This window comes from Salvelinus sp. IW2-2015, linkage group LG26 (genome assembly GCF_002910315.2).
Source record: "Salvelinus sp. IW2-2015 linkage group LG26, ASM291031v2, whole genome shotgun sequence".
Taxonomy (NCBI): Eukaryota; Metazoa; Chordata; class Actinopteri; order Salmoniformes; family Salmonidae; genus Salvelinus; species Salvelinus sp. IW2-2015.
Genome location: NC_036866.1, coordinates 41,327,473 through 41,347,224, shown reverse-complemented (window position 1 = coordinate 41,347,224; position 19,752 = coordinate 41,327,473). Strand labels below are relative to the sequence as shown.

The 19,752-nt window shown below is 41.8% G+C and overlaps 2 protein-coding genes across 5 annotated transcripts in view; one reads left to right on the top strand and one right to left on the bottom strand.

Moving 5' to 3' along the window:
* The first annotated feature begins 402 nt into the window (after nucleotides 1-402).
* LOC111952128 (Iroquois homeobox protein 5a-like) lies at nucleotides 403-2,995 on the top strand. Its single transcript, XM_023970639.2, has 3 exons — nucleotides 403-912; nucleotides 1,384-1,786; nucleotides 2,008-2,995. The coding sequence occupies exons 1-3, from the start codon at nucleotides 673-675 to the stop codon at nucleotides 2,715-2,717; spliced, it is 1,353 nt and encodes a 450-aa protein (XP_023826407.1). The 5' UTR covers nucleotides 403-672; the 3' UTR covers nucleotides 2,718-2,995.
* A 12,659-nt stretch (nucleotides 2,996-15,654) lies between these two features.
* Nucleotides 15,655-19,752, bottom strand: part of LOC111952464 (ankyrin repeat domain-containing protein 27) — a 33,367-nt gene continuing 29,269 nt past the window's right edge. Inside the window, exons 21-27 of one of the 4 annotated variants that reach the window (XM_023971146.2) lie at nucleotides 19,153-19,317; nucleotides 18,705-18,902; nucleotides 18,376-18,495; nucleotides 17,938-18,111; nucleotides 17,526-17,685; nucleotides 17,190-17,271; nucleotides 15,655-16,885 (exon numbers count right to left, since the gene is read on the bottom strand). In XM_023971146.2, the coding sequence (XP_023826914.1) occupies nucleotides 16,288-16,885; nucleotides 17,190-17,271; nucleotides 17,526-17,685; nucleotides 17,938-18,111; nucleotides 18,376-18,495; nucleotides 18,705-18,902; nucleotides 19,153-19,317 (1,497 nt within the window). In that variant the 3' untranslated portion in view covers nucleotides 15,655-16,287. The remainder of the gene's footprint in view (nucleotides 16,886-17,189; nucleotides 17,272-17,525; nucleotides 17,686-17,937; nucleotides 18,112-18,375; nucleotides 18,496-18,704; nucleotides 18,903-19,152; nucleotides 19,318-19,752) is intronic. The other 3 variants (XM_023971148.2, XM_023971147.2, XM_070435305.1) reach the window with 3 other exon arrangements.

Genomic DNA, 19,752 nt, shown 5'->3' with positions numbered 1-19,752 from the left:
GTTAGGGATCCTGTCAGCAGTGTATACAGCGATCCCTCTCGGGTAAACGAGGAGTGCAGTTGATAATAACATAATCTATAATTGTGTCTAAATTATATAGATTGATATCATTTTATGTGTTAGGGTACAGATAGCCTTCACAATACTAGCTTAATGATTTGATAATAGTCTAATTCGATCTCAATTATAGCATAACGTGTGTGTGTGTGTGTGTGTGTGTGTGTGTGTGTGTGTGTGTGTGTGTGTGTGTGTGTGTGTGTGTGTNTGTGTGTGTGTGTGTGTGTGTGTGTGTGTGTGTGTGTGTGTGTGTGTGTGTGTGTGTGTGTGTGTGTGCACGGGGGTGGAGCTGACAATCATAGAATGAGGTTGCCTCTTCCTCCGCTGACTCTCCCATATCCAGAGCCTGGCAGGTTGGGCATCGACAAAGCGTTCCGCTGGAAGGCTACATGCAGACAACTTTCCCTGACAAATTGCTGCAGCAAACAACAACAAACCAACCAACGCAACAGTTCTCAATATTATTGAATGGATTAGTTGTTTTTCAAATGCGAACATTGAGGGAAGGGAACTGTTTTCAGATGTGAGTTTTCATGCGCTTTTCTTGTGTGTGTGCATCTAGGGTCGAAAGCGCACAAGTGGACATAAGTGACTGACTTTAGGAAGTCACTCACCATGGCCTATCCTCAAGGCTTTCTCTTCCAACCGTCGGTGTCTCTAGCTCTCCATTCCTGTCCCCCGTTCAGTTCCAGTGTGATTTTAGGAGGACCAAGGACTGAGGAACTGGGCCGGTCGTCTTCAGGCTCAGCCTTCGCCCCGTACGCGGGTTCACCGGCGTTCAATGGTTCATCCCCTGGCTTCAATTCTCACCTCCAGTATAGCGGAGAGCAGACGGCGGCACTGAACTCATTTGTGGTAAGTGAATACTGTACAGTTTAACAATTACGCACTGTTCGATTTCGGAATAATTATTGAAAAAAAATGCCTTTCGTTTCTTTGAAAAAGCCTATTTGTATCCAGATTTTGTAACGAGTAAGCTGAAGTATAGCTTTCTGATACAATGAGTGCACAATTAATAGAGGTTAAATAAAACATGTATAAAAGTTAATTTATAATAAGAGCTTATGCAATGATTAGTCACAATTATTTGCAAAACTTTGCAAAAAAAAAAAAGTTTGTTCAAATTGTGTTCAATATTGCTGTCATACGTTGTATAGCTTATGTATAGGCCTTTAATATAAATACATTTTGAACTCTAAATATGATCAATAAAATTGGAAATTGAAGGTCTAGAAATGATCAATGTTTACCTTTAAGCTTTCCAGTCTTGTGAGGTCAAACTATTGAGAGAAATTCGTATCTATTGACTTTCTATTGACTTTCTAGGGCTCCGCGTACGATCCCTCAGCGGGTATCGCTGGCTCTTTAGAGTATCACCCGTTCGGTGTAGCATTGGGCTATCCATATGGAGACCCTGCATACAGGAAAAATGCTACAAGAGATGCGACTGCCACTCTCAAAGCGTGGCTCAATGAACACCGTAAAAACCCCTACCCAACCAAGGGTGAGAAGATCATGCTGGCCATCATTACTAAGATGACCCTTACCCAAGTGTCCACCTGGTTCGCCAACGCCAGAAGGCGGTTGAAGAAAGAGAATAAAATGACGTGGACCCCGAGGAATAGAAGTGAGGATGAGGAAGAAGATGACAACATTGACCTGGAGAAGAATGACGACGACGAAGAGCCACTTAAGCCCACGGCAGAAATTGGGTCGAAAAATGAAGCAGGTAAGTTTAAGTCACTTTATTTAAAATATAGGTTTCCATGCTGCAGTAGGTCTAAAAAAAAAATATTCTCCAGGCGTTTCATTAGTTTCAAAAGTATTGGGCAATTTTTATGTAATTCACTGCATAGACTTAAACATGTTGTTGCTTTCGTTAGACCTTGACAGGGCGATTAGGCCTAATCCTTGGAACGCTTTGGTCTAATTTATTATATCTTCTTGCAGTTGGGCAGCATCCAAATCCAGTGGGAATCCCCTGTGAGAAATACAAAGAAGACAATAGCGGCAATGACATGGAACCTGTCTTAATTGATCCGAATGTAAAGGACCACGGGGACAGGAGAGTTCCCGAGATGCCACGGCCCACCACCGCAGCATCTCCCCAAAACGCGGGCCTTGGAGTGGAAAGGGATTCAGACTCGGCAGCCTCGGAAAGTCCACCTCCACTGAGGCGTAATGACTCAGGCAACTCCAGCAATGCCACATCAGTGATTCACTCGGCCCTTCCGGCCCCGAAACCCAAACTGTGGTCGCTCGCGGAGATCGCAACTTCTTCGGATAAATGTAAAGGATGTAGTGATGCCTCTCAGACCGTGCCCAGACAATTACGTACAGAGATTCCGGGCGGTATGCCTATGTCATCTCCATTGCGAGACGCTCCTCAGAATCTTTTCCCTCACAGTGCAGCCCTGTCCAGACATGTCTATTATACGTCTCCCTTTTTCCAGGGTTACTCGAACTATCATGGCACTTTTGGACACCTGCAGAGCCCCGGATCCAACGTGGGGTCAGCGACACATTTAAATGGATTACATCAAACTATGTTACACAGAGCCGAGGCTCTGGCAAGAGACAGCCAAGCCAGGAGCCAAACACAGATAGATATTTGTAAAGACTTGAGATATGAAATTAAGAAAGGTATGACACATGTCTAGTAGCCTGTGTGACATTTGGTAAGCTATAGGCTCTATATAGACATTTATTTATTGTCCAACTGGGAAAATAAACGATATTTTCAGTGGGGGAAAAAACGTATTGGGATGCAAATGGAACAATGACAATGACTATTCCTGGGAGTCCCTAAAAAGGCAACAAACAATTATTTAGGAATGTGAATATTCAAACCACGTGGTGAATAATTATTAATTAAAGAAGACTAGTTTTATTGTAGTCTTTTTTAGAAGAAAAGTGTTACTTTGTCATTTCTATTGACTTTGGTCGTTCATTTCGCCAAAAAAAGTCCTCTTTTTACCAGGTTAATTTCGTGTTGCATGGCTGCAATAGTTGACATGTGTGTTTTGTCAAATAATCACAGCCATGTGAAGCACACAACTCCACACAGAAAGTTGCCAATGCCGGCAAAAGTATTGGATTATTGGATTTTAAAAAACGATTCATCTTTGCATTGACCGCATTATCAAAGCACCATTCCAATACGCAATATGTCCTGTATTACAATAAGTAGACCATACATTATTCTCGAAATTCCCTCTGCATGTAGTCTAGATTTTAGTAGCCATTACTTGAAGCAACTGTGGAAAATGTAATCCTTATATCAGAAATGCTCTAGTCTGTTTTTTATCTATTTTTAACTTGAGCAGAGAGGAAATTACATTTGATCAAACCACAAAATATTCCACATTAACCAGGCACATATCTGGGTTTTTAAAATATCAACACTTAAGAAGCTTACATTTTCCGAGGCCATCTTCAAGGAATTTAAGTGTGTAAATTCGAATTTATGTTCTCCTGAAGGAGGGGATTTCTCTTAATCATGGAACTGCAAGAGCCAAACAGTAACAGAACATGCAGAGAAAGGTGAGGAAAAACGCACCACTGTCTACTAAACTCCGTGTAGGCCTACTAAATTCACAAGGACTTAAAAAGGCTATGTAATCTCTAAAGTATGTAAAGCAATAACATGTTTTCTATGTTGGTGATTTTTCGTTGCTTTCTGCAAAGGCTATATTTTACTCAAAAGCCACTTGACATACAAGTCCTTTTTTGAAGCTGATAACTAACAGAGAACGTGTGAATAAATACAAACACGTTGTCTATGGATGTTTAAAGATTTATCGAGATGTTCTAGGCCTATAGTCAACTCAAAGACACACCATGATCTTACGCAAACCTTTAATAGATTATTAAAAAAATATATATATTTGGACAATTTACATTTTCAGTAAGCTACTTAATTTTTGTATTTGTATACAAATCTCTGGTCTTGGTTTCAGTAAAAACTCAGGCTACACAAAGGCCATAAGAAGAATACATGGTATCATTTTAGACTTTAAACTCAAATTGATAGTATATGGATCATTTTATCACGATGGCAAAATATGACAATTTCGTTTTTGAATAGTGCAGGATATCTACCCATTTAGTTTTATAGAATTACTTCTAGGTCCCAGATACACAAATGGCAACCCATGGGCCAAGTCCAGTCTACCACAATGTCTAAAAAAGGAGTTAAAATATGATAAGTAACAGCAAAACACAAAGGCTTATGAATCCTCAAATAATCAAGCCGTAATTGATTGATGAGTATTATTATGCCTGGCTAGTGGCTATGATATGTTAATATTGCTAAATTGATCCATATAACGCATTCAAACGATTGGCCCATGACCACTTCCTAAAAGAAAATGATCTGCTTCATAAAATCTAAAGAGTCTATCTATGTAGAAACTCGATCATACCAAAGATATACCCTCAGAACTGTATAAATTGGCCAAAGTTGCATTCAATAGATAAACTAAAACGTTAACATTTGCAGTTAAGCAATTGTTTGATTGACTTTAGGGCCCATATGTCTCTCTTTCCCAACTGTGTTGTGCATCGAAGCTCAACACCACCCGACATCCGACACCGTTGGGACATGTCTCTCAACCAGTGTGAGGTCCACTCTGCATGGGATAACCCCTAAGACTGACAGATGTTAGGATCTGATATCACCTAACCCCCTGCCATGCAGTACACCTTCACCATCTTCTCTCCCTTATGCCTCCTCTCCATCTCCTCACCTTCTCCCGCTCCACTTCTCTCCCTCGCTCCAGGACCTCTATAGAAACATCTGTTCTCAGTGTTGGTCTTTCAGAGGTAGAACACCAGGGTGAGCGGCCCAGTCTCTGGTCTCTGAGGGCAGTCTCTGAGGGCTGAGGTAACGTTCTGCCTCAAAACAAGCTGTCTCTCCCCACATCATCACATGCAGTACCTTTCATATGAAATTAATATAAACAAGCCATTTGTAAGTCTTGCATTTCAATAGCACTTTTCCCAAAGTTTTAAAGTGCTTTACATATAATGACCTCATGTGTCATCCTCATTTCACATATAACTTCATGTGGTGTTCAGAGCAGGGGGCTACCCTCCTGCAAAACAAATTCCATCCCTTTTACCTCAGGACCTCGATTAGCGGAATCAGGTGTGTTAGAGTAAGGTTGGAACAAAAGCCTGCAAGCCCACTAGCTTTCTAGGAGGGTAGACACAACAGACTGAGGCAGACGTGTAGAATAGATTAATGTAACCATAACTTTGCCTGGAGTGCCCTCTTGTGTGAGTAAAAATACACAGCAGCCACAGAGACACCCAATCAAAAACCACTGCCTACATTCCCCACTGAATGTGGGCCAGGCGAAGTAACTGCAGACGAGAAGCATTTTGTAGCATGCAATATCGCTGCCCCAAAATGTTTTTCCTTTGTTTATGTTCTCCTAAAAAATGTCAAACAAATGTCAACGCTTTACGTTTTTCATCAAAGGCTTGGCTGATGTAGCATGAGACCAGGTAGAAAATCCTAGATAAGCTTTCACAATATTATATAGACTTTCCTCCAGTGTTGCCATACTGAGCTCGTGATAGTGTGTGTCGTTTCCAGGTGGTGCTGTTTGCTTAGAGTCATACCGCCGGTGACCCTCACTGTTGAATATCACACAGCAGGACATGCCTTCCATGGGTTTGGCTGGTGGCATTCTGTCAGGTACATCCGTTTCACTGTAACTCTGTTTTTCCACCATCACTTGTTTGGGAATTACATTAAAGCAGAGATAGAAAAGGCAAAGCAATAAACTAGTCAAACTATAATATCTTTGCCACAGCTCTGAGTTTGTGTTGATCAAGCCCTTCCTGTCACACGGTTTGGTATAAAGCTAAAAGATGGGTCTGGTAAATTGTAACCACACTTAAACCACACTCATAGACAGAGAATACAAGGACCGACATTGACTGACCATGAGTCTGTGGAAGACACCTTGCACCCATAACTCTCCCCTGCTACGAGCAGGGGAAGTTCGTAATGGCACCTGCCCTGAAGTACTGAACCTCCTGCCTCCCCTACATCCCCTAAGCAGACGGCCATGGAGTACGCTTCACCTGTTTCAGTCAGGACCGTGCAAAGAGAACGCCCAGGGTCTGCCTGGATGCCATGAACACCATGGCACTCCACACTCGCGCCAAGTTGACAGTGTCATACATGAACAATATGGACTCCCTGGTGCCACAGCAGAAAGCAACATTCTTAGACTGAGGCTCAGCTGTTGTCTCTGCTTGCTACTAACTCTTCTGGTAGCACCTAGGGCCCCGCTATTGCACCCTTGCTGCACCCTCGACAACTACTGTGATTATTATTATTTGACCATGCTGGTCATTTATGAACATTTGAACATCTTGGCCATGTTCTGTTATAATCTCCACCCGGCACAGCCAGAAGAGGACTGGCCACCCCTCATAGCCTGGTTCCTCTCTCGGTTTCTTCCTAGGTTTTGGCCTTTCTAGGGAGTTTTCCCTAGCCACCGTGCTTCTACACCTGCATTGCTTACTGTTTGGGGTTTTAGGCTGGGTTTCTGTACAGCACTTTGAGATATCAGCTGATGTAAGAAGGGCTATATAAATACATTTGATTTGATTTATTGGATCGCCTGTGGCGGAAGGCGACACGAATTGTAGGGTAAACACCGCCATCTAGTGGTGGATACCATTACATTAAAATGAGTAGAACGAGCGTACTTAAAAGTACCACAACAGCGGAAATTCACCTTTGTTCAACTGAAAGACAATGTCCTGAGCTTATCCACGATGTTGGAAATTGATTTAAGTCAAAGTCATAGTTTTAGTCAAAGTATGATCTATTTGGGCTATAAATGGGAAATCCGAAGTGGGACATTCATGGTAATCTGTGTCAACCCTGTTTCCCTTTTATAGATGACGTGCAAATACTTTTCAGACTACGTTTCATTTCAGGGCTGGGTCTTATTTTAATGTTTACCACCCACCTGCTGCAAATTTCTTCCTCTTCGTGACTGAGCTGAGATAGAGAGTAAAAGGCGAAGCAAGACGGGTAACTCGGCCTCACCAAGTGAGGATTTTTTGTATGGAGGTCAATGAGAGTGTCGAATTTGGTCAACAAACAATTGAATGGCTTATTTACTATTTGATCGAATATAAGTTTTGTGATGTTTCGGTTGTTACAAAAGTGCCAATATTAGTACACACGAGGCATACCGAAAACTTTGAGAAAAACTATTTTATATAGGAGTTGTGCCTGTTGTGCACACGATATCTGCCTTCTCATTGGCTAGAATGGTCCCACGTGATCTTGCTTCATCTCTCCTGCCTCTTCCTCTCTGAGGACAGCGAATCCCATTGTTAGACATGATATATGACCAATGATGATATAAACCCTGGTTTGCTGATGCTTTGTATTGGCCATTGTGAGGCTTTGAATCCTCCTGGAATGAATGGAATTCTACAGTATTTCAAGGACAAAATTACATGTATTTAAGTATTTTTGTTGTTGTAGTGGGGATAGTAGCATTATAAAAAATGTATATACTTTTTGATTTGTATGTTTAGCTCACGTAATACAATGAAAAAGTATTCATTAAGGTGTCTGTACTAGAATAACATGGCAAACACGTATGTAGACATTAATAACTGCATTTCTATAGCTTCCCCCCAAAAAGTATTCTAGAGTATATATCATTGGACATGACCATCTCATCATCATCATATACCTACAGTTCCTTCAGAAAGTATTCAGGCCCCTAGACTTTTTCCACATTTTGTTACGTTGCAGCCTTATTCTAAAATTGATTAAATGAAACATTTTCCTCAATCTACACACAATACACCATAATAACAAAGCAAAAGAAGGTTTTTAGAAACTGAAATACCTTATTTCCATAAGCATTCAGACCCTTTGCTATGTAACTTGAAATTGAGCTCAGATGCATCCTTTTTCCAATGATAATCTTTGATCTACGACTTGATTGGAGTCCACCTGTGGTAAATTCAATTGATTGGACATGATTTGGAAAGGCACACAACTGTCTATATAAGGTCTCACAGCTGACAGTGCATGTCAGAATAAAAACCAAGCCATGAGGTCAAAGGAATTGTCCGTAGAGCTCCGAGACATGATTGTTAAAATACTAAAGTCTAAGTAAATTTGCAGTATTGTCTCTCTGTTTCTCTCGCTCTCCATCTCTCTCTGTCTTTCACTCTCTTCTCACCTCTCTCTCTCTCCCTCTGTCACTTACTTTCTTCCTCTCTCTCTCTTTCTGTATGGGTCTCTCTCTGTCTAGCAAAGACACCTAGTTAAGGGCAGTTGGATTTACCATAATTGCTTACAACTATCCATTTGATTGATCAGGGTTAACTTATCGCTAGATACCTAAATGTAACAGACATATACAGTACCGGTCAAAAGTTCAGACACACCTACTCATTCAAGGGTTTTTCTTTATTTTTACTATTTTCTACATTGTAAAATAATAGTGAAGACATCAAAACTATGAAACAACACATGGAATCATGTAGTAACCAAAAAAGTGTTAAACAAATGAAAATATATTTTATATTTCAGATTCTTCAAAATAGCCACCATTTGCCTTGACAGCTTTGCACACTCTTGGCATTCTCTCAACCAACTTCACCTGGAATGCTTTTCCAACAGTCTTGAAGGAATTCCCACATATGCTGAGCACTTGTTGGCTGCTTTTCACTCTGCTGTCCAACTCATTCCAAACCCTCAATTGGGTTGAAGTTGGGTGATTGTGGAGGCCAGGTTATCTGATGCATCCCTCCATCACTCTCCTTCTTGGTCAAATAGACCTTACACAGCCTGGAGGTGTGTTGGGTCATTGTCCTGTTGAAAAACAAATGATAGTCCCTCTAAGCGCAAACCAGATGGCATGGTGTATTGCTGCAGAAAGCTGGGGTTGCCATGCTGGTTAAGTGTGCCTTAAATTCTAAATAAATCACTGACAGTATCACCAGCAAAACACCATCACACCTCATCCTCCATGCTTCACGGTGGGAACCACACATGCGGAGATCATCCGTTCACCTACTCTGCGTCTCACAAAGACCCGGCAGTTGGAACCAAAAATCTCAAATTTTAACTCATCAGACCATAGGACAGATTTCCACCAGTCTAATGTCCATTGCTCGTGTTTCTTGGCCCAATGAAGTCTCTTCTTCTTATTGGTGTGCTTCAGTAGTGGTTTCTTTGCAGCAATTCGACCATGAAGGCCTGATTCACGCAGTCTCCTCTGAACAGTTGATGTTGAGATGTGTCTGTTACTTGAACTCTTATCTTCTGCAGCAGAGGTAACTCTGGGTCTTCCTTTCCTGTGGCGGTCCTCATGAGAACCAGTTCATGCGCTTGATAGTTTTTGCGACTGCACTTGAAGAAACTTTCAGTTCTTAAAATTTTCCGGATTGACTGACCTTCATGTATTAAAGTAATGATGGACTGTCATTTCGCTTTGCTTATTTGAGCTGTTCTTGCCATAATATGGACAAGGTCTTTTACCAGATAGGGCTATCTTCTGTATACCACCCCTACCTTGTCACAACAAAACTGATTGGCTCAAACGCATCAAGGAAAGAAATTCCACAAATTAACTTTTAACAAGGCACACCTGTTAATTGAAATGCATTCCAGGTGACTACCTCATGAAGCTGTTTGAGAGAATGCCAAGAGTGTGCAAAGCTGTCATCAAGGCAAAGGGTGGCTACTTTGAAGAATCTCAAATCCATATGTGTTATTTCATAGTTTTGATCTCTTCACTATTATTCTACAATGTAGAAAATAGTAAAAATAAATTTTAAAAACCTTGGAATGAGTAGGTGTCCAAACGTTTGACTGGTACTGTATATATTTGATTATTTTGTAAATATTTTATTAGGGGGTAGATCAGCTTTAATATTGCACATAGATTGTAGCTTCCATCAATGTAGTTGTCTGCATCATTTCCAATCCCCCATGCATTGTTATTATTAGTGGCTTGTCTTTTTTAATATCGAGGAATATTTCACTTTCTCTGGTCATATGAGTAACAATATGAATTGGTGCATGAGGCAGAAATAATGCAGTGCATCCCAAAGCCACTCCTGCATTGTCTTGGCTGTGTGTTTAGGGTCATTGTCCTGTTGGAAGGTGAACCGTCGCCCCAGTATGAAGTCATGAGCGCTCTGGATCAGGTTTTTATCAAGGACCTCTCTGTACTTTGCTCCGTTAATCTTTCCCTCGATCCTGACTAGTCTCCTAGTCCCTGCCGCTGAAAATCATCCCCACAGCATGGTGCTACTACCACCATGCTTCACCGTAGATATGGTGCCAGGTTTCCTCCAGACGTGACGCTTGGCATTCAGGCCAAAGAGTTCAATCTTGGTTTCATCAGACCAGAGAATCTTGTTACTCATGGTCAGAGTCCTTTAGGTACCTTTTGGCAAACTCCAAGTGGGCTGTCATGTGCCTTTTACTAAGGAGTGGTTTCTGTCTGGCCACTCTACCATAAAGGCCTGATTGGTGGAGTGCTGCAGAGATGGTTGTCCTTCTGGAAGGTTCTCCCATTTCCACAGAGGAACTCTGGAGCTGTGTCAGTGACCTTCATGTTCTTGGTCACCTCCTGGACAAGAGCCCCTCCCCCCCCCCCCGATAGCTCAGTTTGGCTGGGCGGCCTGCTCTAGAAAGAGACTGGTGGTTCCAAACTTCTTCCATTTAAGAATATGGAGGCCACCGTTTCTTGGGACCTTCGATGATGCAGAAATGTTTTGGTACCCTTCCCCAGACTTGTGCCTCGACACAATCATGTCTCGGAGCTCTACGGCAATTCCTTCGACCTCATGGCTTGGTTTTTGCTCTGAATGTCAGCTGCCTTTCCAAATCATGTCAATAAATTGAATTTACCACAGGTGGACTCCAATCAAGTTGTAGAAACATCAAGGATGATCAATGGAAACAGGATGCACCTGAGCTCAATTTCGAGTCTCATAGCAAAGGGTCTGAATACTTATGTAAATAAGGTATGTTTTTTATTTTTTTAAAATGTGCAAACATTTCTAAATATCTTAGTCATTATGGGGTATTGTCTGTAGATTGATTATGAAGAAAATTAATTTAATCAATTTTAGAATAAGGCTGTAACGTAACAAAAGTCAAGGGGTCTGAATACTTTTCGAATGCACTGTATATGGCACAGCTGTCCATTTTTTGGTCCTTAGATTAAACTGGTATAGTTTTTTATTCATCACAATTTTCTTTAACCAATTTTGGTCTTTAATGCAGGGCCGACAGACAAGTTCCTTACTTTTTACCCTTCCACTTGCCTTGGTTGTAAATTTTGAGTAGAGCAGACATTTCCATATACAGTGGGGAGAGAACAGTATGATATACTACTACATGCCGATTTTGCAGGTTTTCCTACTTACAAAGCATGTAGAGGTCTGTCATTTTTATCATAGGTACACTTCAACTGTGAGAGACGGAATCTAAAACAAAAATCCAGAAAATCACATTGTATGATTTTTAAGTAATTAATTAGCATTTTATTGCACCCTTTTTGAGTTTCTTTGCCCATGGGAAAGTATGTTTCAATTCTATTTATCATAATACAGGATATGTTTGTAAATGTACCATTAAAAAGTACCATAATGATTGAGTTTCCTTATAGCTGTACCTTGATATTTGCATTGCTACTAAACCTCAAAATGTTCTCCACTATTGGGTTGTTGTACCAGTGACTGGCAGACCACCCCTGTCCCCCTGGATCCTAGGGCCTTTGAGATATTGGGATCCATCCTTTGAAAAGAGCACACAGTGCCACACACAGAACAGAAGCAGATAACCGCCAAAAGCATTTCCAACACCCTCACCTTGATGGTATTATATACAGCTATTAAATAATAATAATAAATATATTATTTTAATGAGGGATTATTTAAATATTTCAGCACACATGCGTGCTTATGACTTGACAAAACAGATGAAAAGGAACTGGCTTTTCTAGCTAGCTTGTAAACCAATTCAAGTTACACTAGCAATATTATTTTCCAATGCATGTAACATTGGGTTAACCACAATCATGTATTCTGAATCAAAGACACGTTTCCCAATTATGCTAAACTAGCACGCTAACCCCTAGCTAGCACGCTAACCGCTAGCTAGCACGCTAACCATTAGCAAGCAGTAAATAAGTATAAGGTAAAAACATGCAAAGTAACAATTGCACAATAATGAATTGTTTGAATAAGCCTACCAATTTCAATCTCATGACGCAGTATATCTGACACAATGCGGCTTTCGGACATTGTCAATGCATGTTGGATTCTGCCGAAAGACATACATGAGCTAACAGAAATTACAAATAAAGACAATGGGAACTTGCATATCGTAATTTCTTTCCACAATTAATTAATAATATGCATAATAATGTAGGCAGTTCATGCTAAGGATTGTTATAACCATGATTGCCATTACAAAAATTACATTTTGACAAGCAATTTTTTGCTTGTCATCCTATATTGTCCGTAACATCATTACTCCACAGCAACAACCGTGGGATACATACAGTTGAGTCGGAAGTTTACATACACTTAGGTTGGAGTCATTAAAACTAGTTTTTCAACCACTCCACAAATTTCTTATTAACAAACTACAGTTTTGGTAAGTCGGTTAGGACATCTACTTCGTGCATGACACAAGTAATTTTTCCAACAATTGTTTACAGACGGATTATTTCACTGTATCACAATTCCAGTGGGTCAGAAGTTTACATACACTAAATTGGCTGTGCCTTTAAACAGCTTGGAAAATTCCAGAAAATAATGTCATGGCTTTAGAAGCTTCTGATAGGCTAATTGACATCATTTTAGTCAATTGGAGGTGTACCTGTGGATGTATTTCAAGGCCTACCTTCAAACTCAGTGCCTCTTTGCTTGACATCATGGGAAAATCAAAAGAAATCAGCCAAGACCTCAGAAAAAAAAATTGTAGACCGCCACAAGTCTGGCTCACCATTGGGAGCGTTCTTTGGTGCGAAAAGTGCAATCAATCAAAGAACAACAGCAAAGGACCTTGTGAGGATGATGGAGGAAACAGGTACAAAAGTATCTACATCCACAGTAAAACGAGTCCTATATCAACATAACCTGAAAGGCCGCTCAGCAAGGAAGAAGCCACTGCTCTAAAACCGCTATAAAAAAGCCAGACTAAGGTTTGCAAATGCACATGGGGATAAAGATCGTATTTTTTGGAGAAATGTAATCTGGTCAGATGAAACAAAAATAGAACTGTTTGGCCATAATGACCATCGTTATGTTTGGAGGAAAAAGGGGGATGCTTCCAAGCCGAAGAACACCATCCCAACCATGAAGCACGGGGTTGGCAGCATCATGTTGTGGGGTTCTTTGCTGCAGGAGGGACTGGTGCACTTCACAAAATAGATGGCATCATGAGGGAGGACAATTATGTGGATATATTGAAGCAACATCTCAAGACATGTCAGGAAGTTAAAGCTTGGTCGCAAATGAGTCTTCCAAATGGACAATGACCCCAAGCATACTTTCAAAGTTGTGGCAAAATGGCTTAAGGACAACAAAGTCAAGGTATTGGAGTGGCCATCACAAAGCCCTGACCTCAATCCTATGGAACATTTGTGGGCAGAACTGAAAAAGTGTGTGCGAGCAAGGAGGCCTATAAACCTGACTCAGTTACACCAGCTCTGTCAGGAGGAATGGGACAAAATCCACCCAACTTATTGTGGGAAGCTTGTGGAAGGCTACCCGAAACGTTTGACCCAAGTTAAACAATTTCAAGGCAATGCTACAAAATACTAATTGAGTGTATGTAAACTTCTGACCCACTGAGAATGTGATGATAGAAATAAAAGCTAAAATAAATAATTCTCTATTATTCTGACATTTCATATTCTTAAAATAAAGTAGTGATCCTAACTGACCTAAAACAGGGAATTTTTACTAGGATTAAATGTCAGGAATTGTGAAAAACTGAGTTTAAATGTATTTGGCTAAGGTGTATGTAAACTTCCGACTTCAACTGTACACACACACACACTCCCCACCGTTCCCCCAAAAACAACCACAAGCGGAGATGTTCAACGGTTGTTCCATCCCTGAACCCAACTCAAAAAGGACTTGATGTGCAAATGCGTCTACAGTTGTAGCTGTTTGAGAGGCATGCAAAATTTTGCAAGAATGGGGAGATTTGATTAACCAATGTCAAGTCTTAGCTGATGGAGCTCAGATACACCCCCTTCCCCTGAAACGAACACACACTGGTCCCCCTTTGTGACCATTTTCCCAAGCATCTCTGTGCAGTCAGACCTTTGATTATTTTGTGCCACCAGGGGCACAATCATTTTACCCCTCTCTGAATGTCCAAGTGTGAACCCCTCCATGTGTTACTACTGCAGCTAGTGTTGCCAGCACTGCCACTGCCTGGGTGGGGGAACCCCACTGGAATTCCCACCGGCTAAGTACAAGGTCATCAAGGTTCTTATTAGCAGCTCTGAGAAATTCCTTGTATATTATACTCACTCATCTGGTGGCTTTGGCCTTGTAAGACCAACCCTGCCAGGCAGGCTCAGAATCTTGAGGGGGCAATGCTGCTTTAGTGGGTCTCTGACCACATTTATCCTTGGGTCTTGGCTGCATTTCCGCTCTAGAACAGGAATTACGTCGAAATAGGGGTGGCATTATGGAATGCCATTGCACTCTGATGGGGTCCTTTAAACAGAGACTGAAGAGGGAGACATCCCACTCCCTAATTTTTTTCTGTTTCAATATGTCTAACCCTTAAGTGTATGTTCGTACACTGTATTTATGCATGGGATATTGTTTATCAAAAAGAAAAGCTCACAAATAGCTGGAGTGCGTCTTTAAAACAATATTTTAACAGTAGGAAAATCCTAACATTATCAACTTACCTAGCCTATCATATAAAGCACAATATTTGAAAAAAATGCCAACTCTTGCAAAGAACACAATAGTCAAAACAAATGAGTCTTGATCATGATTTTATTACAGGTTATTTTGACAAATTAAATAAGGCACGTTCACTGCATCTAACATTAAAAAATGTAATAAAATACTTTAGTATGAAAATAATCAACATTGAGATCGGAGTGGACAACTACTACTGTATAAACCAAAACAGTAACTTTGAAATAAAAATACATCTGTACGCTGATGCTAGTCATCTGTGTTCAATGTTCTGTATGTGCTGGATAATGATGAGTTCAATAAATGTCAGTTCAAAACTACTGAGATTTCAGAGTGTTGCTGATAAAACATCCCCCCCCCCAAAAAATGGTACTTGTAAAGTGCAAACTCCCCATAGAATTGGTTGGGTCCTATATGGCCTTGCTTTGCAGGATTAGGATCAACTGACAGAGGTGAAATATAATTATCAGTTGAATGCTAAATAAAAACACTATTTTTTTTCATTTTTTTTTCTTCATTATATTGTTTTCTACAGGATAAATAGCAGAATAGAGTAAAGGTGATGGATAAACAAATTAAATATGGCAATTGTGTTATTATATTCTCAAAAGCAGTATTTTTAACGACAGTACTATCCATTTGTGGAGTCACTGGCTCGAGCTACTGTATATAGATTTGTGCGTATACACTGTTATGATTCTCTCTCCATTCTAAGTGTTCTAACTATTTTAAGTGTTCGACATTCACTGGGATACAAGTGTGGCCTCACTATGCATAGTCATTGAAATGCCACACACCAGGGAGGTACATTTTCTGTTATAGATAGGTCAGAAATGCAAATGTATGGTTTTCTAACCCAGTAAATCAAACTAAATTGTTGAAAATAACAGAGCCCTGATTTTACATGTTCAAATAAAAAAAACAGCCAGATGTAACAAGAGCATAGACATTCAGATTAGCATTTTCGTCAAGTAGACAAAACAATAAAAAACATACTGATATGCCATGTCACTATCCACTGTCAGAATGTTCTATCGACCATCTCTTTTATAAGGGTGAGCAACAAAACTAAAATAAACTAAAACAGAATTACATTCGCATGAAGTTGAATGAACATGTTTTGCATCCCTTTTTCGTGAAGGCAAGGAGAAAAAGTGCTTTCAATAACAGTCAGGTCAACTAACTAAAAGTAGGCCCCACTCTTCTCTGGTTAACCCACACTGTGCAAGTTCTTCCCTGACTGGGGTCTGCCTCGGCACCTCAGAGTACCTCTATTTCTTCTACCAGTTCTTCTACCAGGTCCTCCATGTCTTTGGGTGGGCTCTCAGTCTCAGGACAGTTCCTCTTAGACTTTACTTCGATGTCTGGTGAGGTGTGGACCTTCTTTTCCTCTCCATTGACTTGGCTAGGTGTGTGTGATGGATCCTCGCGAGTGTGTGACAGGTCGCTGCTGGGTGTTTGTTGTGTATTTGATGGGATGTCAGGTGTGCGTGTATTTGACATGTCGGGTGTGTGTATGTCAGGTGTGTATGTATGCAAGGGTTCACCTGGAGTGTCTGAAGGGTCTTTAGCTACGCGTGTGTCCTCGTTTGCCTCGGCCTCTCCTGTGTGTCTCCGGTCCCGGCCCCACTGAGGAGACTGGGGGTGCACTGTGTCCACGGTGTGACTGCGGCTCAGGGCCCTCTCTCTGTCCCTTTGGTCACCAGGCTTGGGGCTTCCCTCTGGGCTGGAGCAGATGCTGAATGGCCCACTGCTCTCCAGGGTCTCCCCTCGCCTCAGTTTCCTCCTCTCAGGAGTGGGGGAGTGGATGGAAGGCACACTGGTGTCTCTGGGAAGACCTTTCTTCATTTGCTGAACCCTGAAAAAACCCATCAAACAACCACAAGCTCAGAGGAATTGCACTGAAGCATAGCAGTTCCTTAAAATGTACGTTGATTGAAACTTATGAGTAAACTATGACAAAAGTTGTTCTGGATCGGCTTCGTGTACATAGGAACACATTTTCTATCTCGGAAACGTTTAACATCTAACTAAACAAACAAACCGCACATCGTCTCCACTGATCTTTTTTGCAAACTGTAGTCAAATTGATATCAACTTCACTATGAAGGACAGCATACATTTTCCACAAGGGGGCACACAATCTTTTCCATGGTACTGACCGGTTTATTGACTGGGCCAGCTTCTGACGTCTTCCACTGACATTATCATGCTGATGCTTTAGCCGCTGGACAAATGAGTGTGCTGGGATTGGGAGAAAGAACTAAGAAAAACTGTTCCATATCCACACCAGCATACCACGGGCATGCATTCTAAGTGGTATGACGGTATGGACAGTGGAACATAGTTTGAATAATTGGGTGTTGGAAAACAAACCCCAATAATCCAAAATATGGCAGTAGTAGATTGGTAACCAAAAAGACCAAGAGAATTATTAGGTGACAAAGTTGGTGAGAAGACTTTTCATTGTGTGTTCCTTGCAACATATCTCTCTGTACCTTCACGCTCTAGCAGGTAGGTGGTCAAGGAAAAACAGTGGCTGGTGTCTATACTGACTCTCTTACCCAGAGCCCCCTTGGGCACAGAGAGCAGTTTGATTGGTTCAGCATTGTGGGAGAGTCCAGATGCCTTCTGAAGAGTCCTCAGGATTTCAGTGTTCTGAAAGTGGAAAAACAAACAGCCCATTTCATAAAGAAATAATTTTTCCCCCCAGCTCTATGGTTGTTGGTTTAGATCTCTGCTACTCAAAAAAAGGACATGTAGACCCACGGTTGGTGAGGTGCCGACTAACAGAAAGTAAGCAAATCTAAGAAAAATAAAGTTGCACATACTGAACATCTTGTGTAACTCTGTTGAACAAGTGGTCACCTTGACCCTGATCTAACCCTTCAGTGGCTGTTTGATTCTCACTTTTCCCCTGGTCTCCACGGCACAGTCCAGTGCTGTCCTCTGTCTCTTGTTCGTCATGTGGACCAAGGCTCCAGCCTGCAGTAACAGCTCCACCAGGGCCAGGTGACCCCCTTTCACAGCCTCGTGCAGGGCCGTGTTGCCCTGGTTGTTGGACAGGTTCACCGAGGCGTTGCTCTGGAGGAAGACAATATAGAAACGTCTGATCGCACACCGTTTTGCTGCTCACAATAGGTGGCCTTTTTAATGAAGCTTAGGTGGTATGGTTTAACGTTTAGACCAACACGGTCTTTGTCAGGTGATTGCCCTTTTATCATTTTTCCACTTTTTGGTCCCTGACAACTAGCTATAAAGACCCCCACTTAGCCATTTGTTTTTTCAGTGTGATGGTGTTGGCCTGTTTGACCCACTAGAGGGCAGCAGGGTCAGTGTTCTGTTCACCTGCAGCAGGATGGTTGCTGTGTCCAGGTGACCTCTGAGGCAGGTGTGAATCAGAGGGGTGTTGCCATAGCGATCCTTCTTATTCAGCTTGGCGTTGCACTCCAGCAGTGATGTCACTACCTGAACATAAAACCAATGAGAGATTGAATCTTTTTCCATCTTCGCCCCAGACAATCTGCAGCAGACCTGCGTGTTCTTTCAAACACTTCAAGCTTCTGGGCGAGTCTGCCTGGAGTCCTAGATGGAAGGAGTCTGGGCCTATTCCGTGGTTTCTGATGAGCCAGGGAAGCTCGATCAAGCGCAGCTAAAGTATAGTACTGTGTGCCCACCTGTATGTGGCTGTTCTGGCTGGCCAGGTGCAGTGGCGTGGCACTCTGGCTGTTGCGTGCGTTGACGTTGGCTCCGTTGCGGCTGAGCAGGGACACCAGCGCCGTGTGACCATGGAGCGCCGCCACGTGGAGGGGAGTGAAGCCATCCACACTACTGCTGTTCACACCCAGACCACTGGCCTGCAGGCACACAAACTTCTGGAGGCAAACACACACACACAACAAAACAGACAAAGGCACAGACATCAAGTTAGCTGGACAGCTCTGCAGAAACATTACAAAACTCAACAAAAACTCCATTCACCATAGCTTTAGTACTACCAGTAAGGCCCTGTGTGAAGATTGCTGTTTGTTTGCTCATTGTACATCAGAAAGAGGTTCGGTAAGTGTGTTTGTCAGGGTATGGAGCCTGCAGTAGTGATGAGACATGAGAGGGTTGTTGTCTGACCTTCTGTGATGACCCACAGTGTGAACACTGGCACAGTGGGTGGCACAACTTAGTCCAGGAGGGCAGCCCTGCTTCCTCCTCCTCTGGCTCCTCGTCCAACCACTCCAACAGGTACCGCACCATCTCTATGTCTCCATCGGCTGCCGCACGCAGCAACTTCTCCACCTGTCAGTCAAACAGAGAGAGGCAGCCTATTAAAACACCAGACAGTAAACGCAGGGCCTTAAGAAACTGCTAACATGGATTACAAATTACAGATAGTCGAACTTTGTGTGAAAGCTCTAAATATTAGCATCCCTCAATAAATAGAAAAATACTGTATCTAATTTCATCTACATTCCCTCCCTCTTCCCTAAAATATTAGGCCTCTATTTAGGGGACTTTGAGCAGTTCTGGACTAGTTCCAACTGATATTTCTGTGTACAGTGTGCTCTGTGAATGGCGCAACATCAATTGCTTTACACTCCCTAAAAGTGCTGGTTGTCTTGATTCAAATGCGCTATTTGCAAGCGCAGCTGTGAGGTTCACAGACATATTTGCATAGGGAGCGACACATTACATGTTCTGGCCTATCCAGACAAAGGAACGATTTCCAGTACC

Excerpts from the sequence above, each read along its gene's own strand:
- LOC111952128 (XM_023970639.2), top strand. The coding sequence starts at position 673 with ATGGCCTATCCTCAAGGCTTTCTCTTCCAACCGTCGGTGTCTCTAGCT. Across the intron at positions 913-1,383 it reads CGGCACTGAACTCATTTGTG|GGCTCCGCGTACGATCCCTC; the intron begins GTAAGTGAATAC and ends TTGACTTTCTAG. Across the intron at positions 1,787-2,007 it reads TGGGTCGAAAAATGAAGCAG|TTGGGCAGCATCCAAATCCA; the intron begins GTAAGTTTAAGT and ends ATCTTCTTGCAG.